This window comes from Ictidomys tridecemlineatus, chromosome 7 (genome assembly GCF_052094955.1).
Source record: "Ictidomys tridecemlineatus isolate mIctTri1 chromosome 7, mIctTri1.hap1, whole genome shotgun sequence".
NCBI lineage: Eukaryota > Metazoa > Chordata > Mammalia > Rodentia > Sciuridae > Ictidomys > Ictidomys tridecemlineatus.
This window is the reverse complement of record NC_135483.1, coordinates 197,683,029-197,701,150: the sequence shown is the minus strand read 5'-3', so window position 1 is coordinate 197,701,150 and position 18,122 is coordinate 197,683,029. Positions and strand designations below refer to the sequence as shown.

Sequence of the window (18,122 nt, the reverse complement as noted above, 5' to 3'; positions counted from 1 at the left end):
TCCTGCACTGAAGGTACAACCCTTTTTGTCATACATGGCACAGCTTCTGTCACCTCTGCCCACAAGAACACTGGTTTCAGTTGTTTGGTTTCTGGCAGCTAAGTCACCTGGGGAGTTTGACCTCTTCCCAGCTCCAAGGTCAGAAGTTCAGAAAGTACCATGTGCCCCAGGTTGGCAGTAAGGCACAAGTAGTCTGGGGGCTGCCAGGGAGGTCTCTCCCCGGTCCACAGAAGATACAAGGGCATACATCCTCTCCTGCCCACAGATGCCAGGTCATGTGGATGGAGTGCCAGGAACTGTCACAGTAGCTAGCAACCACACAGAGCTGAGCCTGAGGGCAAAGAGCATGCTGCTGAAGACCTGGAACAGAAAGGACAAGCTGGCCGCTGGCAGTTCTGCTGAGCCCTGGGCTGATCAGGGCCAGAGTTATCTCACCTGGGCTCCTGGGCATGAGGTACCATTGATTCAGTCTTGAGTTGCAGCTTTCATTGTAGCAAAACAGACTTGCAGGCCTTCTGTAGTAACTACATACAGCTGCCTAACAAGTTACCCCAGTACTTGGTGGCTTAGAACTGCCAACATTATCACAGCTTCTGTCAGGAATTTGGTAATATAAATAGTTCTGGCTCAGGATCTCTCAGGAAGAAAATCAAATGTCAGGCCAGAGCTGACCTCCTCTGAGGGAGGGCATGGCTACAGCTGGAGGGTCCATTCCAGAGTCACCTGAAGCCCTGCTTTCCCACCATCTGGATGCCCAGGAGGCTTCTGGAGCGTCCTTACCACATGGCCTCCAGTTCTTCTAGAGCAGTTAATCCAATAGAAAGGGAAAGTGGAGGCTGAAGTGTGTTGTATGGCCCATCCCAGGTGGCATATTCCATCCTTCCCACATGGCATCATTGGAAGCAAGTCGCCAAGTCCATCCCACGCTAGGAGAGGAGCATTGCTATTGGTGGCAGTGTTTTAAGACCCCTGCATGCCCAAGGAATGAGATGAGGGCGGTGGCATGTGTAGAGGACCACTGAGCCGCATCCTCCAGGGAGGGCCTGTCTGCTAGGCCCAGGGCTCTTATGTGGTCCAGAGGTGAGAAATGGGACTCTTGAGGATGGAGGGAGACTGCATGTTTGCATTTAAAAAGATCTCTCGCTGCTGTGTGCTCAAAGCAGCCCCCCCCCCGCCAGGTAAGATAGATGTGGTGGCACATGACTGTAATCCCAGTTGCTGTCTGCATGCAGCACAGATGGCTAATTTAAGGTAACTCGGGAAATTCTCAAGGCGTTAGAAATAAAACACAAACACACAATTTACCTTTAAACCAAGCACTGGGATGGCTCCTCTGCCCATGGCCTCAAGCTCTCCAAACTGGAGAGTGAAGAACTACACCGAGGCTGGGGGGAGAGAGAGTGCGAGCCAGAGCACAGGCTTTGGAGTGAGCTTTTATTAGAGGAATCTAAATTCTTAGGAAATCCCATCCAATGAAGGTCAAGGGGGGCGGGGTTACAAGGACAGGTGAGGTGTTTGGATCCCTGGGGATGTGGAGTTCTGCAAGAAGACACAGTGGCTTGCACCCTAGAAGAAGGGGCTCTCCAGCAGTGTGACCGCTGGATGCCATATGGGATACCACACCTTTCAGCAGGGGAGTCAGGTGCTAGATTGGCCTCCCACACCCAGTGACTTGGAAGCTGAGACAGAAGGATCGAAGTTTGAGGCCAGCCTGAGCAATTTAGTGAGAGCTTGTCTCAAAAAATAAAAAGGACTAGGGATATAACTCAGTGGTGAAGCTCCCCTGGGTTCAATCAGAAATATCCAAGAAGAACAAAAGGTGCTTAGTGACTAATCATCACAAGGTGGGATTGCAGGTGCTCTAGGTGGTGGCACCACAGGATGGGAAGAGAGATTAACTTTGGACCCCATCAGATCAGGAAGCCAGTAGGACAAAGAACAGTGGAGCATGCACACAGCTTGGTTTTCAGGTCTGAAACACAGGGTAGTTCAGGCCCGAGGCCAGGGAAGACCTGCAGCCCGTGTTGTCCACCTGCTGGGGAACAGGCCTGCTGTCAAGTCCCTGCAGGGCCAGTTTTCACTATGCACATCCTGCCCCTTCAAGCCTGAAAAGTGACACGGGCCTGGCACCTGCCCCAGTGGACCTAAAGGGGCCCCAGGCAGCAGCCCAGGCTCCAGAATCTCCAGTGTTGTTAAGCAAAGATCCCCTGGACCCGCCCAGCTAGAATCCTGGCCCTTCCTGGAGCCTTTGCTTCCCCATCTATAGTCCCATGGTAGTGGCTGTTCGACGGTCTTGAGGATCAAATTAGGAAATGGACACAAAGCAGGCAGCCAGTCCTGGGCCATAGGGAGTGGTCAGCAAAGGTACTGTTCTTGGCCTCCAAGTGGCCAGTGGCCTTCACAGTTCTGGTCCTTGAAGGACAGTTAGCAACAGTTATGGTCCTGGGCTTGGAGGGGGTTGCCAGTGACCCAAGCATGGATCTCCTTCTGGGAAATTTCTCAGATTGATACAGTGGGGGTGGGGTCCTAGAAGCTTGGGTTTCTCCCCTTTCCCACACAAACACACAATTTACCTTTAAACCAGCACTAAAGGTTCTAGGTAGAGGAATCCTTCCAGGCAGGACTAGAACAGGAACTAGCTTGGTCTTTCCTGGCCCATAGTTGGCTTTCTAAGGATAATGAAGAGGGTTTACCTGGGCGAGTACAAATACCAAAGACTTGAAGGGACGAGCTGCCTTTGGAATGTTGAGTGTTGTTTGTGGGATCCTTACACATCCCAGAGGTGGGCATTCCTGCCCTGTTTTATGAGTGAAGAATTCGAGCTTCAGAGGCGGCAGGCTATGGCCGAGGACCATATAGGAGGAAAGACCAGCGTCTCTGCTTCACACCAGGCAGGCCTAGTGCACTCTGCTCACCACAGCAGAGCAGGGGCTCTTTTTGGTGATATTTTAGATTAAGCCTTGGTTTTTTCCCATTACAAAAACAATACATGGTTCTTATAGGATTTTTTTAACCTATTATCCCAAGGTGTGTTCTTAAACCTTATTATGAGTATTATGTAGATAGTCTCCAAAGTTGGCTTCCGTCCTTAGAGGTGAGCAGATTTTAGATGTGGGCTGTTGTCAGTATCACGGTTGTTGAATCCACTTGAGAGACTGTGAGGTTTTTGTTTGTTCATTCATTTTGAACAAAGAGTGCTCCCTAGGTGGCAGTGGTCTGAACACTCTGCCTTGGCCAGCAAGAGCTCTCTCAGGTCCTGTGCTGAGCCACCCTTACCGTGCTCCACACATAACTGAGGATGTCCCTGCCCAGCCCCACACTTGGCTATGATTCCCCTTCTCTTGGGATTCTGTTCTCCCAGTGTCTGACCAAGTGATTACTCATGGGGAAAGAGGGTGGGGGATAGTCTTTGCAGCTGACATCATACTCCTCTTAGTACAGACAGTCTTTGTTAGGGAACCCTCCATGGGTACTTGGGTAGGTAGGCTTCTGAGGGCATGGCTCCGCCTGGATGAGTGGGATGGGCTGATGGGGAAAGCAGAGAGGTGAGAATCAGAGGAGGAAGGAGGAGAAAGCAGCTACAGAAAAGGGAGGCTGAAGTCTTGGTGGGAGGAAGGACTCTTGGTAGGGCCCCTAGTATGACAAGAGGAACAAATAGTTGAGGATTAGGATGCCTTGATCAAATTTAACTTCTTTGTGTAGTTTTATTTTTTACTTCTTGACCCCCAAACCTTAAGTAGTTTCTACTACTTTTTTCTTTAAAAAATCACTTCACTCTGTCTTGATATTCCAGGCTATGAATTTCCTCTTCATTGTGACTATTCTATAGAATTTTTATTTTATTTCTCTTAATAATTAACTTTTAAAAAATTCTAAGGTATTTGGCTGTTTTTTCATTACTACCTGTTCTTGTTTCACAAAGACCTAGTCCTGTTGTATAGTTTATTTCACATGCATGCAGACACACAGATACAGGCACCATTTGTCTGATTCTTTAATGTGTCCTAAAGCCCTCTTCTGATCATTCTTCAACTCTGTTTGGTCTAAATTTGGTTGGCTGAGCATGTTATCCTTTTCCACATGTTTACTAACCCAAGTGAGTAATTCTCAGTTGTGCCTGATCTTTGTGCTAGAAATTCCCACTATTCTTTCCAAAACCTCTGGACTTAAGAAGCAAATACCACCAGTAAGTTTTAGTAAGAGTAGGGAAAGGAAGAGAAGCACTAAGGACAAGTCTAACTTCATAAGACATTAACTGAGACTCAGAAAACTTCATCTGGACTCTAAGGACTGGAGAGCCTCCAGCGATAGGAACTACTGAACATGCAAATCCACCCCCTCCTCACACTGTTGCCTCAGGCTTCAGCCCGCCAGCTGGCCTCTGGAGGCCAGTCTCTTGATTAAGGCCCCGTCCCCTTTTCAGTAACATCCTGGTTCCTTTAACCACTCTCTTCCTACCGGTGGTAAGCCCCTACCCTGTTCTTAAATGCACGCATTTCCCAACATTCTGGCCTCAGCTCTTCCGGTGGTGATGGGTGCTGTCTGCCAAATACCCCGACTGCCGCACTCAGGCTGGGGTGGGTGGGCCTGCAGGAACAGAAGTGGTGTAGGGCCCTCCACAGCTCTTGTTATCCTGGCACGGTGCCTGGGAACCCCAGTGTCTCCTCCATCAGCACCCTAAGGAGAAAGCCCAGCCACCCTGCCCGCCGAGGTGGACTGCAGCCTGAGAGAGACGTGAACTTCCTTGCTGCAGACAGCAGTGCTGCCGCGTTGCTGGTGGCTCCAGCAGTCCAGCCTGACAGAACATGGGCACGCATGACCAGACTGGGCTGTGGCTGTCAGCAAACACAGCTGGAATGTTGGCTCACCTGTGGGCCTTGCGAAGCAGGTGGCATGCACTGACAGGAGTGGGAGTGGAGGAGGTGGGGAGCGGGTTGGCAGTGAAGATTGGTCACAGGCTGCCTTGCCAAGGACCTGCAGGAAGGGAACCGATGGCACCTTCCAGGTTTGGGAGCTGGAGAAAGGCAGTAAGGCAGGCCAGGAGGGCAGGGCTTTTCTCAAAGGGCATGCCTCTGCCCCCTGATGGGAGTGTGCAGAGCGGGGACAGAGTGGCATCAAGGATGGCATCCTGGGCGTGCCCCCACTGTGGCTATCACTACTAGGTGTCTCTTCTGACAGATCCAAGCAGTGTCTGGGGGCAGCTCTGTGGGTGCGGCTGTGGTGCCTGGCACTGGGCTCAGGAAGCCGGAGACCACAAAGGTGTTGCCTTGAATAATTGCCAAAGAAACCACGAGCCTGGGATTAGTTTGGCTGGAGACCTGGAGGCAGCTTTCACGGGGAAGAGGCTGCCAGGGACAGCCTTTCTGTGGGCCCCATATTGGGGCGGGGGAAGGAACCAGCAAAAAGGTGGGTCCTTATAAGGATGGTGTCTAGGTCCAGAGAACGCAGCTGCGTGCTGGCTGTGGTGTGGCCACCCGACAGGGCTGAGATCAGGTGACCCCGTCCTTCTCTGTGTAGGGCACCACCGCATCCATCCCCTCCCTGTTCAGTGCTCCTTGTGAGGGTGGGTGACCTTTGGGTTCCTGCCCCTGATGTCCCAGTGCTGAGGTGGACTGTGCACACGAGCCATCTTATGGAGAGGTGACCCAGACCCTGGTCCCAAACTTGTGGAGGGCACTTGGACTGTCTCCCCTGGGAAGTGGGAGGGTACATCCTGAACAGGAAAGAGGGTGCATGAGACAACTGGTGACAGACTGAAGGGTGGCCAGCCTGCTGGGACAAGAGATGTGTTACCCCCAGGCCACAGCATGTTGCCCAGGTGGAAGAAGCAAAGTTCTGTGCGGTCCAGATGGTGGCCCTGCTGCCAGCCTGAGTCCTTGAGTGGCTATGAGGAGTTGTGCCAGCCACCACCTTGTGAGCAGAGCTGCCTTTGACACAGTGGGGACATCAAACCCCATGGCCTGCCATAATGGTGGTGGCCCTGCATTGGGGCCTACACCCGTAACCTCCAAGACTGTCCCTGCCACAAATGCCTCTGCCTGCACTCCACTGTGGAAGAGACCTGCCACCAAGGCCAGACTCAGGGGACGGTCCATAGTCAGGGTGTGACAGCCTGCCACTTTGCAGGTCCTGGGGAGGCTATGCTCATGCCCAGGAGGCCTGGCAGAGGACAAGGGGGGGCCTGCTGCTGTGGGCTTTGGGGCAGTGCTTGCCCCAAACCCCAGCCCCATATAGGGCAGAGGACAGGCATGGGGACAGACAGAAAGGGAGGTCAGTCTGCAGAGTGGAGGTTTAATGGGACAGTCACGTGGTGCCCACTGCACAGTCCCAAGCTGGAGCCTTCCTACCTGGTGCCTCCAGCAGGTGTGCCCCAAGAGCATCAGCACCACCCCTTTCCTGGGGTGAGCTGGATGGCTGTGCCGCTACCCCAGGCAGCTGGGAGAACAGGCCTCTGGGACCTGGACTCCATGTGCCGAGGGGCCAAGGCTCCCCATGTGATGCCCCTTCTCTCCTATCCCCTGCCCCCACAGTGAGGGTACATCGTGTCCTTGTCCCTATGCCAGGGGATAACAGTGCAGGGTTCTGGGGAAGCTGTGCTTCGGGGGCAGTGCAGCCTGTCTGCAGACGTAAGGCACAGTGTGGTGGTTGCCATGAGCTGCTGGAGCTGCAGTCCCAGGATGGTGTCCAGCAGGTGCGGGTGTCCAGGGCCACGCATGGCTGTCAGTGTTGAGATGGGAGGCGTGGTGTATAAGGCCAGTCCTGAGGTCCACAGTGCAGGAGAGCTGGGACAGGATGAGCTCAGGCCCCCAGGACTGCCACTAGACAGAATCCTCTCCCCCAGCCCCCAGCCTGGGAGAGCCCAAGGGAGAGCCCACAGGAGAGGCTCAGGGGCCCGGGCCGAGCTCGTGGCCAGAGCCAAGGCGCAGTCATGGCGGCCCGGGCCACAGAAGGCACAATCTTGGTGTCTGGGAGGTTAAGGTTGGCCCAAAGTCAGGGCTAGGCAGACACGTTGACGTCCCTGAGAGAGATGGTGCTACTGGGGGCCTCGTCGCCAAGCAGCAGGGCTGCCGAGTCTGACCCTGCCTCTGCCCCAGCTCTGGCCAGCTCAGCGTTGGGCGCAGTGCTGGCCTCGGCACCGGGGCCCAGGCCCTGGGACAGGATCTGCTGGATGGTTCTGCGCAGATTGGGGTGCAGCCGGCCCTGCGTCTGATAGAAGACCTCCAGCGCAAAGGACTTGAGGGCACCCGTGCAGAGGTCCTCATACAGTGGGATGGTGTACATGCGCGACATCTGTGGGGACACCAGGTCACCTCGTGGCTCCTCGGGCCTCTCCCACCAACCCCGCCTGGCTGGAGCCTTCCAATCCCTGGACCTGCTCCAGCTACTTCACCGGCCCAGACCCCCAGCAGCCGGTCACCCTGACCTCACATTCCCTGCTGGCTGGGTGTGGGGCTGGAGGGGTGCCCCAGGGAAGCCAGGTCCCACAGGCTGGAACCTGGATGCCCCTGTGCCCACCTGGGAGCTGAACACCACAGGCTGGAGGCCCAGCCAGGCCCAGGCTGTGAGCGGAGACCCTTGGACACCAACTCCTCCCATCTTGGGCCTCTATGGTCTCTCCAAGGACTGGGACAGTCCAGGCTGCCTCTGAGCTTTGACTTATCCCTGTCTCCCCCGACCCAGGCTGGTTCCCAGCCCAGACCCCCAGACCTTCCCACCCAGCTCTCTGGTGTGCCTCCTGCCTGAGCAGTCGGCTGGAGACAGAGGGTGGGGGGGCCCCTGAGGTGACCCCAGGCAGGTGGCTGCACCTGGCTCTCCAGGAAGCGCCGCACCCGGTGGAGGTCTGGGTAGTAGTCGTTGCGCACCACAATCTGCAGCCAGCGGATGCGGATCTCGGCATTCATGGAGTCCAGGAGGGAGGAGTAGCACTTGGACAGGCTCATCACCACCTCTGTGGGGCAGCGGCAAGTCAGGCCAGGCCAGGGCCACTCCCCCCAGGGCCACCTGCTGGCTGAGGGACCCACCCTGAGGCAGTGGGGACCCATCCAGGAGCCGGTCCAGGAAGAGTGCGGTCTGGAAGGTCCTCCACTTGGAGATGTCGATGGCACTGGCTGATGCTGCTGCCTGATCGAGGGGCTCCGCCGTCCACAGCTGGAACAGGGCCTCCACAGGCCGGGTCAGGCTGGACCCCTGAGATAGGTCCGGCTCGGCCAGCGGTGGGCCCGTGGCATTGAGCCAGCGCTCAAACTCCAGCCCTGCCAGGAACAGCGGTCCTGTGGTCCCACCCCGCCTGCCCAGAAGACCCAGCCTGAAGGGGCTGGTTCCAGGGACTGAGGCTCCCAGGGACATGGGTAATTTGGGAAGGGTCATCTCCAGTCAGTGCCTGCCTCTTTAAGCCCCCGGAGAGACTCCTGTGAAGGTCACAGGGAAGCCAGAAGGACTCGGATCAGTGGCCATGTGACCTCCACCCTCTCCAGGCCCAGCCTGGGCACAAGACAATTGAGTCCTTTAAAGGTGACTTCACTGTGAGAGGTGATGACACATGCTCTAAAGCAGTGGTACCAGGCTGGCCACTCCCCTACCCCCCAAAACACTTGATGTACTTAGGGACCTTCCAGAATTTAGGGTCACCATGCCCAGATCTCCCAGCTGTGCCTAATTGCCTTCCAGCCAATTCTGGCCCCTCCCTGGATTTCAGGACCCTCCAGTTCCTTCCTTGACCCCCCATACCCTCAGACCCTCTGGGAAGTCCTCGAGGGTGTGGTGTAGTGGAGCCAGCAGGGCCAACCGGGCCCCTAGGATCCCGCTGGGCCCTGGTCCCCTGGCTCCTAACTTGGCCTGCTCCACCTAAGGGCCGCCTCCTCCAGGAGGCCCCCTCAGGCTGGGAGGTACAGCCTCCTTTGTTCTCATGGCCCAGGCTGGGGGTCCACAGGGGTCAGTGAGGGCTGGCTAAAGGAAAGATGTGACAGATGGGGCTTTTCTCCAGTAGGGCCAGCAGCTCGGGCAGACAGGTCCCCACTCTCACCTGCCCGGCAGTCCACACTCTGCTCCTTCAGCTCTGGGAAGAAGCTCAGGAAGGAGTCCAGCAGGTCCTGGGCCACCACGCTGGTGAACTTGTACTTCTCCACATAGGCCTGTGTGAGGAGGGGTGGCGCCTGAGCAGGCCTGGAGGGCTGGGCACGCCTGGCCCCTGTCAGAGCTGGGGTGTGTGTCATGGACGTGAGCAGCCCAGGGCCTGTCGAGCGGCCCACTGGGGTGGACAGGAGAGGAAGACGTGGTGTCTCAGCAGGCCAGGTCCTGGTAGGGCTCTGGGTGTCCCGACCGACTCCACCCTCCCCCCAAGAGAGGCAGCCCTGTGTGCTGGGGCGGGGCTCAGGCAGGGGGCGCAGGTGCAGTCTGCTCACGCGGAGAAAGTCGTCGAAGCGCTGGGGGTCTCCACAGAGCTGGGACAGGTAGTACACGAAGCAGTAGCCCTTCTCATAGGTGAACAGGTTCATCAGGTGGCTGGGGTTCACGCCTGCAGGGAATACCTTGTCTGGGCTGTGGCCTGCTCTGAGAGCAGGATGGGCAGAGGGCCACTGTCCCCCATAAGGTCAGGGTCCCACTAGCACCCTGGGTGTGCAGGGGTGGGCCTGGCCCTTCCCTGCCTGGGGGCTCGGGCACCTGAGGGTCGACATCTCAGGGATGGGCACTTGAAGGCATGAGACAGTGGCAGGCCAGGGTGGCCCAGAAGGCGTTCCCTGGGCTGGGAACACCCCTCCTGACCTCGGTGGGGACTCAGCCCGGCCTGAGCCAGCCAGAGGCAGGCAAGGAGGCCTGAGGGGTGGGTGGCATCCACAAGGTCCCAGGCACAGGCCTGGTGGGAGCAGGCACCTGGCTCCAGCTTGACCTGCAACTTGCTGACTGGACTGTCCTCTCCAAGGAGCCTCATCTGCCTGTGTAGGGCGTCTAGGCGGAAGGCTGTCTCCAGGCAGGTGAAGGCGGCACCTGGGTGGGGAGGGCCAGGCAGGCGAGAGGAGGTGCTGGAGTCGGGAGAGCTGCCACAGTGGAGCCACGCTGGCCCTTTAGCTCCCTGCCCTGAGCCTGTGGGCCAGCTCTAGCCCCTGGCAGAGGGCAGTGCCCCATCTGCCCGAGGCGGCTCCAGACTCCTCCCCAGGTGGTACCGTAGGTCTCTGTGGTGATGCGGCGCTGTGCGTAGGTGGCCAGGCCCTCGCTGAGCCACATCTCCTCCCACGTGGCGTTGGTGACGGCATTGCCAAACCAGCTGTGGGCCACCTCATGGATGACATCAATGACCAGAAACTCGTCACTCTCCAGGATGGAGGAGATGATGAAGGTGAGGCAGGGGTTCTCCATGGCCACGATGGGGAAGGAGGGTGGCAGGAAGACGATGTCGTACCTGTGCCGTGAGTGCAGGTGACGGAGGGCATTAGCAGGCCTCACGGGCCCTCCATCAGGGGCAGCCCTCCAGCCCTGCAGGGGGTTCCCTTCTTCCCAGGAGATGGGGGACAGGGCCTAGGGCATGGCCCTTCTTCCTCCAGAAGGCAGGGACGTGGCCTCCCTCACGTGGTGGCAGGCTGCCAGGGGACAGGACGTACCTGCCCCACATGTACGGCCCGTAGAGCCGCTCCGCCGCACTCAGCCACTGCTCCACCACCCCTGACAGCTTGCTGGTGGCCGTGGGGAGGAGACATGGTTCTGCCCACACGCGGCTCCTGCAGAGGGTGCAGAGGGTGGGCTGAGGCCTTCCTTCTGCCTCCTCTGGCCGGGCTGACTGCCTTAGCCCACCACCCTGGACAGGGGCTACAGTGGTCCTTCCCTCCGGAGTGCAGGGGTGGCCCCGCACTCTGCGACCATTTGATCCGCTCTGTCTCTGGGTAAAGGAACCTGCGAGAGCATGTGGCTGCATGTGGCCTTGGAAGTTCAGGCTGATAGAGCACTGGACAGGTCAGGCTGTCTGGTCTGAGAATGTGTAGATGAGCAGGACCTGGCAGCAGGCCACATACCTGCAGCCCAGGGGCCTGGGCAGGGCAGCTGTGGGTGCAGGGTGCAGACCCAGGCTGTGGGGGCTCTGCCTGAGGCCTGGACCACCTTGCATGGGACCAGCAGGACTGGAGGCCTACCTGGGTCCGATGTCTGCTGGCTTGAGGTCTCCAGCCACAAGGGCCACGAGGTAGGCGGGCACAGGGTGCTCCATGTGGAAGCGGTAGACACCTTCCTCCTCCAGGTACACACTCTGGGTGGCACTCATTAGCACCTGTACCCCTGATGGGGCCTGCAAGGGGGCCAGCTGAGGATAGGCAGTCTACCAGGCAGGGCACTCACCCCCAGGGCAGGAGACCCATATCTGTGATAGGGACCCAGGTCTTCACCAGGGAGCCCTATACCTTCCAGTGGGGGGTCCTGCACTGCCCACCTGGTGTCCCCACCTCTCCCCTGGGTGGGGGTCCCACAATCTCGGTCAAGGAGCTCCCCATCCATGAGAGGGAACCCAACATCCCATCAGACAGCCCTACAAGCCATGCTCCTGACAGAAGGCTTCTTGTCCAGGCAGGGCCTCACTGGTCTAGGAAGAGCCCTCATCAGGAATGCAACCTGGCCACCCTCCCTGCAGAGCTATCCTTCTGCACAGCGGGGAGGTGGATTTCTCTAGGACAGTGGCCTAGTGGCATCTGGGGCCACAGCCCAAATAGGCAACAGAGAAGAGGAGGTAGGCAAGCTCCCTAGTGACTAGCCAGGCCAGTAGCCTCGGCCCTTCATGCAGCCCCTGAAGGAGGCACAGGTGGGCCCCGACCTTGACCACAGCTGAGTAGGTGCACTTGACGGCAGGTGTGTCGAAGCACGGGAAGAAGGAGCGGTTGCACACGGAGTGGCCCTGGGTGAAGACGAAGGGCTTGGCGTTGCCGTAGGTCAGCTCTGGGTCCAGCCACCAGATCTGCAGGCGGGGTTGAGTGTCAGCAGTCGCCTGGCCTGAGGCTGTAGGCCAGAGCCTTGGGGCCAAGGAAGGGGCAGCGGCAGGGGAGGAAGGCAGTCGGGGTCACTTGTCACAGACTGCAGCTCCTGTCCATAGCCTGCACTGCCTACCTGGTGTCCTCACCTCTCCCTGGGTGGGGGGAACAGCAAGAGTCATTAGCTGGAGCATGGCCTGTGGCCTGCCCTAGTCCCCATCGCCAGGCCTTGCCAGGAAGGAGGCCATGTGTCTGAGTCCAGCCCAGTCCTAACAGGGAGGAGAGAAGGAAGCCCTTCCTGGCATTACCTGAGCTTCAAGGGGAGCCAAGGCACAGCAGAACCTGGTCCAAACCCCCACAGCCAACATGGTCTCAGCCAGGATCACAGAAAGCGGGAGAACCAGAGGCTCCTGTGACCAACACTGCCAAGGAGTCAGCCTGTGCCCAGGGCCAGCATTCAGGCCAGGGCACCCTGCCAGGAAACGAAGGCCAGACACCAAGTGCCAAGAGGACAGGAGTGGCCCCGGAGGGCTTCTGGCTGTGCCTGGAGGCAGGGCTGGAGCAGATGGCTTGGTTTGCTCTTCTGGCCCACCCTCAGGGCCAAGCCTCCCTCCCACCCCACTGCTGCTGAGACTTTCTGTACCCCAGAGGAGGAGGCCAGGCCCACCCTGAGAGCTGCCACTATGCTGCCTGGTCCTGCACCCACCCTGCCAGCGACTGGGGCAGTTTGATTGCCGAAACAAAGTCAAACAAACAGGCCACAACTGGAAGACATTTCCAACTCTCCTCTAAGAGTGGGCAGATCTGCAATTGAAAGTGGCCACTATCATAGGGGGTAGTAGAGGCCAGACCTGGGAGTAGCCACCCCCAGACCAGGGGGCTGGCTGCCTGCCCTGCAGACCCCATGCTCAGGCGGGTCCCAGGTCCACACAGATCTGACTCCTGTCTGTTGGCAGATTTCTTCCTTCTGGCTGTCCTGTCCCTGTCTCCTCACCATAGCAAGCCTGCGGAGGTTCTGTTTCTGGTGGCCCAGGGCTGCCCTAGAGACCGGTCTCGGGACCTTGTGCAGCCTCCTGGTCCTGCCCCAGAGCTCTGGGGTCTGCAGGCCCAGAACCCAGGCACCTATGTGGTGGAGTGTCCCTGCAGTGCGTGAAGCCCTCTGTTCCCTGACCACACTGGAGGACAGGCCCTGGCCATTCTCCACATGCCTTTAGCCCCCTTCCTCCTCTGCACTGTCTCCACTCCTGGAGTGCCCTCCCTCCCTCCCCAGGGGCCCTCAGGCTCTCCCCAGCTCTCCCCCTTTAACCTCAGCTGTCTGCTCTCCACTGAGAGGCTGGCCCCTACCCCAGAGGTGGGTCACTGAGCCCCAGCAGGGCAACCTGTTCAGCCGCTGAACATCTATCTGGTAGGGAAGGAAGAGATACTGCAGGTCAGGAAAAAAGCTGTTCTTGCTGGAGTGTGAGGGCATGGACCAGAGTATGCAGCCCCTCTGGAGGGCCTACTGGCAGGGAGTGGGACAACCCAGCTGTCCCCCTGCTTGGCAGAAGGACAGGCTTAGGAGCATGACCCTGAGCTCTGCAGTGCTCACATGCAACAGTGAATGCCCAAAGCTAGAGGCCACTCTGCTTCTGCAAATAGACTAGCTCATACATCAAGCCTGGTCCCCAGCCCACCAATCCTGGATCCACTCAGTCTGAAGAGACTACATCACCATTCCCTGTCTGAAACAATCAAGGGACACCCTGCAAGGCAAGGGAAGCCCAGAAACAATGGCCACACTTTACGCACTGGCTCTGTCTGCACAGCCTGGCAAAAGCCCTGGCCCTCCACTTGGCTGGCACTGGTAGAACAGACACATGCGGTCCAAGTTCAAGATGAGGTCCAGGGAAGGAAGTTGTTCCTCAGTTCTCACTTGTCGTGCAGAGAGGCACACCTGACACCAGAGAGCCCTGGACTGCACATGCAAGGTCCAGCCCTGCGGGCCAGCAGCTGGCAGACCCACAGGGCTCTGGGAGGACAATGAAGTGGCAGGCTCTGCTCAGAGCTCCTGGGAAAGTGCAGGAGGCCCACAGGTGTACCTCCAATCTGGGCTTTTCCTGCCCAGTTGTCACCTTGGCCCATCCTGATTTCTGACCTGTCCATTTGGGTGTCCCAGGCAGTGAAAAAACAGACCCTCCAAGACTTCCAGAACTGTGAACATGCTGTGTGTGCACACTGGATGTCATATGTGTGCTTTATGTGCTTCCTGGGGACCTGGCATGAACTACCATGCTTTGGAACTGGAAGGCTCTGCTCCATCCTGCAAGCCCCACCATTGGCCATGCAGTCACAATGCCTGACTTGGATCACGTGGCTTTTCTGGCAGGTCCTCTGGAGTGGTGGGGTGCCTTGTGCCAAAAGCCTGCAGAGCCTAGTGCATCTGTGCTGGAAGTATGAGGCCCACCCACCTCAGCAGACTGCCGGCCCAGCGCTGGAGCCCAGAGCCAAGCCCCATGGTCCACGAGCCTCTCCTCTGCCTCCCACTGGGACTGGCCTTCCCTCAGCCCACCTCCAAAGAACAGATGTGGGTGTTTGAGCCCTCTGAAGGCAAGGTCACTAGGAGGCCCTTCTGCATCTTACATCCCCAGCCCCTCAATGCCAGGCTCCAGTATGGCTTGGCAGGTGCCCATTAGAAGCTGCTCTTGAGCCCAGACATGGACAGAACATCTGAACAGGGAACTCGCTGGGTGACATGCTGTCACGGTCCCCACTGCCACCGGGCCTGGACCTGGAGCTCTATCCAAAGTTCCTAAGTGTTCACAGGAAGCAGCTGGGAATTGCAGAAGGCACTAGGGCAGGACTCCAGAGCCAAGCTGCCCCCACGTTCTCTGCAGGTGCCCCATGTGCAGGGTGCAGATTAAGGTCTCCTGGCCTGGCAGCGCGGCAAGAAGCCACCTGGAGAGCCCTGCGGACCACCACCACCACCCTGCCTTGTAGCCCCTGCGCGCACCGGGAGGGACTCACGGCGGGGGCGTCGGTCGAGGTGTAGCGCAGGATGACCTGGAAGGGATGGTGCGCCTGCAGTTCAGGCGGCAGAGTGACCGTGAGCGAGGAGCCATAGTCGGTGAACGGGTCCAGCCTGAAGGCCAGAGGGAAGGAGGCGGGCTCGGTGCCGGGACCCTCGGGGAAGGCGGGCAGCGGGGGCGGCGGGGGCCCCGGCCCCGGGGCGGGGAAGGCGAAGGCGCAGGGCGTCTCGGTGGCGGCGGCGGCGGGGGCGCGGCGGAAGGCTGCCGAGTGCAGGCGCAGGGCCGGGTGCGCGTCGAGCACGAGCGCGCGGGGCGCGGGCCGCAGCGCGCACAGCTCGAGCACCAGGCAGCCAGCCAGCTCGCGCGCCTCGGGCCGCAGCTCCAGGCCCAGCTGCAGGTGGCGGAGGCGGAAGAGCTGCGCGCTGGAGGCCGAGGCCACGTCCAGGGCGGGCGGCGGCTCGGGCGGCGGGCGGGCGGGTGCGGCCTCCGCGCCAGGCGCCTTGCGGCAGCAGCACTGTGCCGCCATGGCCGCTGGCGCTAAGTGAAATCCATGGGCTGCGGCCACGCCGGGCCGCGGACGGCGGGCAAGGGGCGCCGGGCTGCGGCGGCGGCGGCGGCGGCGGCGGCGGGGCGCGGGCACAACAGGAAGTCGCGCCGGGAGCCGCCCGGCCCGGCCCCGCGCCGTGCGCCGCCCCGCTCGGGCTCCGCTCGGCCGCCGCCGGGGGCGCTGTGCGCGGGGCCCAGGCCTGTGCGCCAGCGGGGCGGGCCGGGCATGGGGCGCCGAGTGGAGAGGGCGCAGGAACCTGGACGCTGTGATCCCGGGCACTGTGTTGGGAGCTAGGGGCCCCGGCGCGTGGGGTACCTGTGCGCGCTCCCCAGCCCTGCTCTCTTCACTTTCCACCTGGCCGCGCAGGGGAGACTCCGGAGGCGGGGTCACCGCTCTTTCAGTTTGTAGCCGGCCAGCTACTGCAGCGGCGGCTACTGAGCCGGGCAACACCTGGAGTACCGCGAGGGTTGTAGCTTGTGTGGTCTGTGTCCGGGGAGTGCAATGTCGGGAACTCGGCGCTGTCTGTTCTGGGTGCAGGCCCTGGGAGTGATTCTCGTGGTCCTCGACCCAACTACTCGCAAATCAGACAGTTGGCCTGTGTCTGGCACGCGGTGTTAATAGAGCCCAGGAGCTTCAAGGATGAGCTAGCAAGTACCACAGCCCTTTCGTGTGTGGCTGTTTATATTTAAATTAAGTTCAGCTGTCACTTACACAGCCGTATTTCAGAGTCTACCTGTGTGTTGCAGTCAGGGAATGGACAGCAGACGGGAAATGCTCCCATGGTTAAGGAAAGTTCTCTTAAGCCGGGCTGCCTTAAAAACTGGCCTGGCTGGAGGGCAGACTGTTTTGAAACTGCATTCTGTGCTGCTCAGCCACTTTTCCCAGGGCCTGCTTGTACTAGGCCTGGACTCAGAGACTTTCTCACCTGGCGGGGTCTGCCTGGTGCCCAGCACTGGCTGTGGACAAGGGTGTGAGAACGCAGGTTCTTGGAGTGTCTTTTCTCTCCTGCTGGATCAAGGTGTGCCTGTTCATTCCTAGGTAGTGCTCAAGCTATCTGGACCCAGTCTTTCAACCTGTAACCAACGTGGCCCTTCCTGCCGCTCTGGTGGAAAGACCCCTTCCCAGATGTGGGGTGTGAGCGCTGAGGCATCCCTTCACATTTCCTGTGGCTCCTCAGGTCTCCAAGTGACTTCTTAGCTAGGGAGCACTCCAAACTCCAGGAACCCCAAGGCTCTGTTAATGAGACACAGAGGTCAGTCCTGATCCAAGACAAGAGGGAAGAGAACTGAGGTGGGATCACTCTTGGCTGCCTTTCAGGGATCAGTTACCTGGGGTCCCAACACCCTGCCCAGGTGACAGCCCTGGATTAAACTGTTTTAGCTGGCACTGTCAGTTCGGCTCATCTTCCAGACCCCACCCTGGCTAGTTGGCCTGGGTCTGGAAGTCTTCAGGCCCTTGTCGCCCTTCTTGCCATCAATGGAGCATGGGATCCTGCCACCCTAGTCTCCCCAGTTGGACTGGTGGGGGGCAGGGGTTGGGGACTCATCCCTTCCCTCCTGGAGAGTCCTGGTCACCTCCCCACAACTGGTTCTGCATGTTGGGAGGGTGGAGTGGGGCAACCCGACCAATCCAAAGGAGCTGTTCTATCTCTTCCCTAGCTGGGCAGGGCCGTGCCTCCATACCACATTTATAAGGTGCTAACACAGGAAGTCTTCTGAGACAAAACACTGTGATTATTGAAGTCAGCCCACCAGGACACCTTGCAGGTGCTGGAAGCTCTATGTGACTTGGGAAACCAGTAGGCTGCAGAGGCAAGCCCATAGGTGCCTCCGGCAGTGCCCCTCCCAACCTGAAACCCCACCCCCACCAGGGCGACTGCATGGATTGACCCCTGGCTGCTGGACTCAGCCTTGCACCCTAGTTCCCCTGTGGCTTCATCCTGACTCAAGAGAAACCTGAAATCAGGACTGCCTCTGGTTTCTCCCAGAGGAACTCCAGCCTTTTGGTGATCAGGGTCAGTGAAGCAGCTCTGACAAGCATGCACCCAGGCATTCTAATGCACAGATGTTCTGCCCCCTCTCAACCTGGGTGGGCACCCAGGGGACCAAGTGGGTCCCTGGTCTCACTAGGAGGTGGGTACCAAGATGGGCAAGGCTCCAGCGCTGGCAGGACAGCAAAGGCCTCCAGAAGGAAGCAGTATTCATTCAGAAGGGCCTTATATCCTTGGGACAGGTGCTGGGAGTCTGATAGGAGTAGCAGCTGGATAGCTCTGCAAATGGAACTGTTGGGATAATGTCTGAAGTGACCTATAAATATTCAGCCTTGCCTGAGCCTGTGGCTCTTCTACCCTTGTCACCTAGAGCAGGTCAGGGGGTGTGTCTAGCCCTTATGAAAGGGTGCTGGAGGCCTCACTAAAGGTGTCATGTGCAAGGATCATCCAGGCACACTAGGTAAAACCCCGGGCCAGGTTCCCCTTCCCAGCAAGCACTGCAGCTGAGCCAGCCAAATGGAGACAGGTCAGTAGCAACCACAGGGTTGATGGGAGGGTGGAATGGCTATGAGACCAGGGGACGCAAGCTTGGACACAGGGATGGTCATTGCTGACAAGTAACAATGAGCAGGGTT

At 58.8% G+C, this 18,122-nt stretch overlaps 1 protein-coding gene across 1 annotated transcript; it reads right to left on the bottom strand.

Annotated features, from left to right (window-relative positions):
- Window positions 1–6,277: 6,277 nt before the first annotated feature.
- Window positions 6,278–15,596, bottom strand: Rnpepl1 (arginyl aminopeptidase like 1). Its single transcript, XM_005339660.5, has 11 exons — window positions 14,949–15,596; window positions 11,792–11,932; window positions 11,121–11,272; window positions 10,596–10,712; window positions 10,161–10,396; window positions 9,871–9,984; window positions 9,402–9,514; window positions 9,023–9,131; window positions 8,022–8,252; window positions 7,806–7,948; window positions 6,278–7,290 (listed from the first exon to the last, which is right to left on the bottom strand). The coding sequence occupies exons 1-11, from the start codon at window positions 15,474–15,476 to the stop codon at window positions 6,997–6,999; spliced, it is 2,178 nt and encodes a 725-aa protein (XP_005339717.4). The 5' UTR covers window positions 15,477–15,596; the 3' UTR covers window positions 6,278–6,996.
- Window positions 15,597–18,122: the final 2,526 nt, after the last annotated feature.

What these genes read in the sequence shown, in the direction of transcription:
- Rnpepl1 (XM_005339660.5), bottom strand. Translation starts at nt 15,476, where the DNA reads ATGGCGGCACAGTGCTGCTGCCGCAAGGCGCCTGGCGCGGAGGCCGCA. An exon ending in CCAGCAGACATCGGACCCAG is followed by an intron (nt 10,713 to 11,120) that starts GTAGGCCTCCAG and finishes CACCCTCTGCAG; the next exon opens with GAGCCGCGTGTGGGCAGAAC. An exon ending in GGCGCTTCCTGGAGAGCCAG is followed by an intron (nt 7,291 to 7,805) that starts GTGCAGCCACCT and finishes GTGTCCCCACAG; the next exon opens with ATGTCGCGCATGTACACCAT.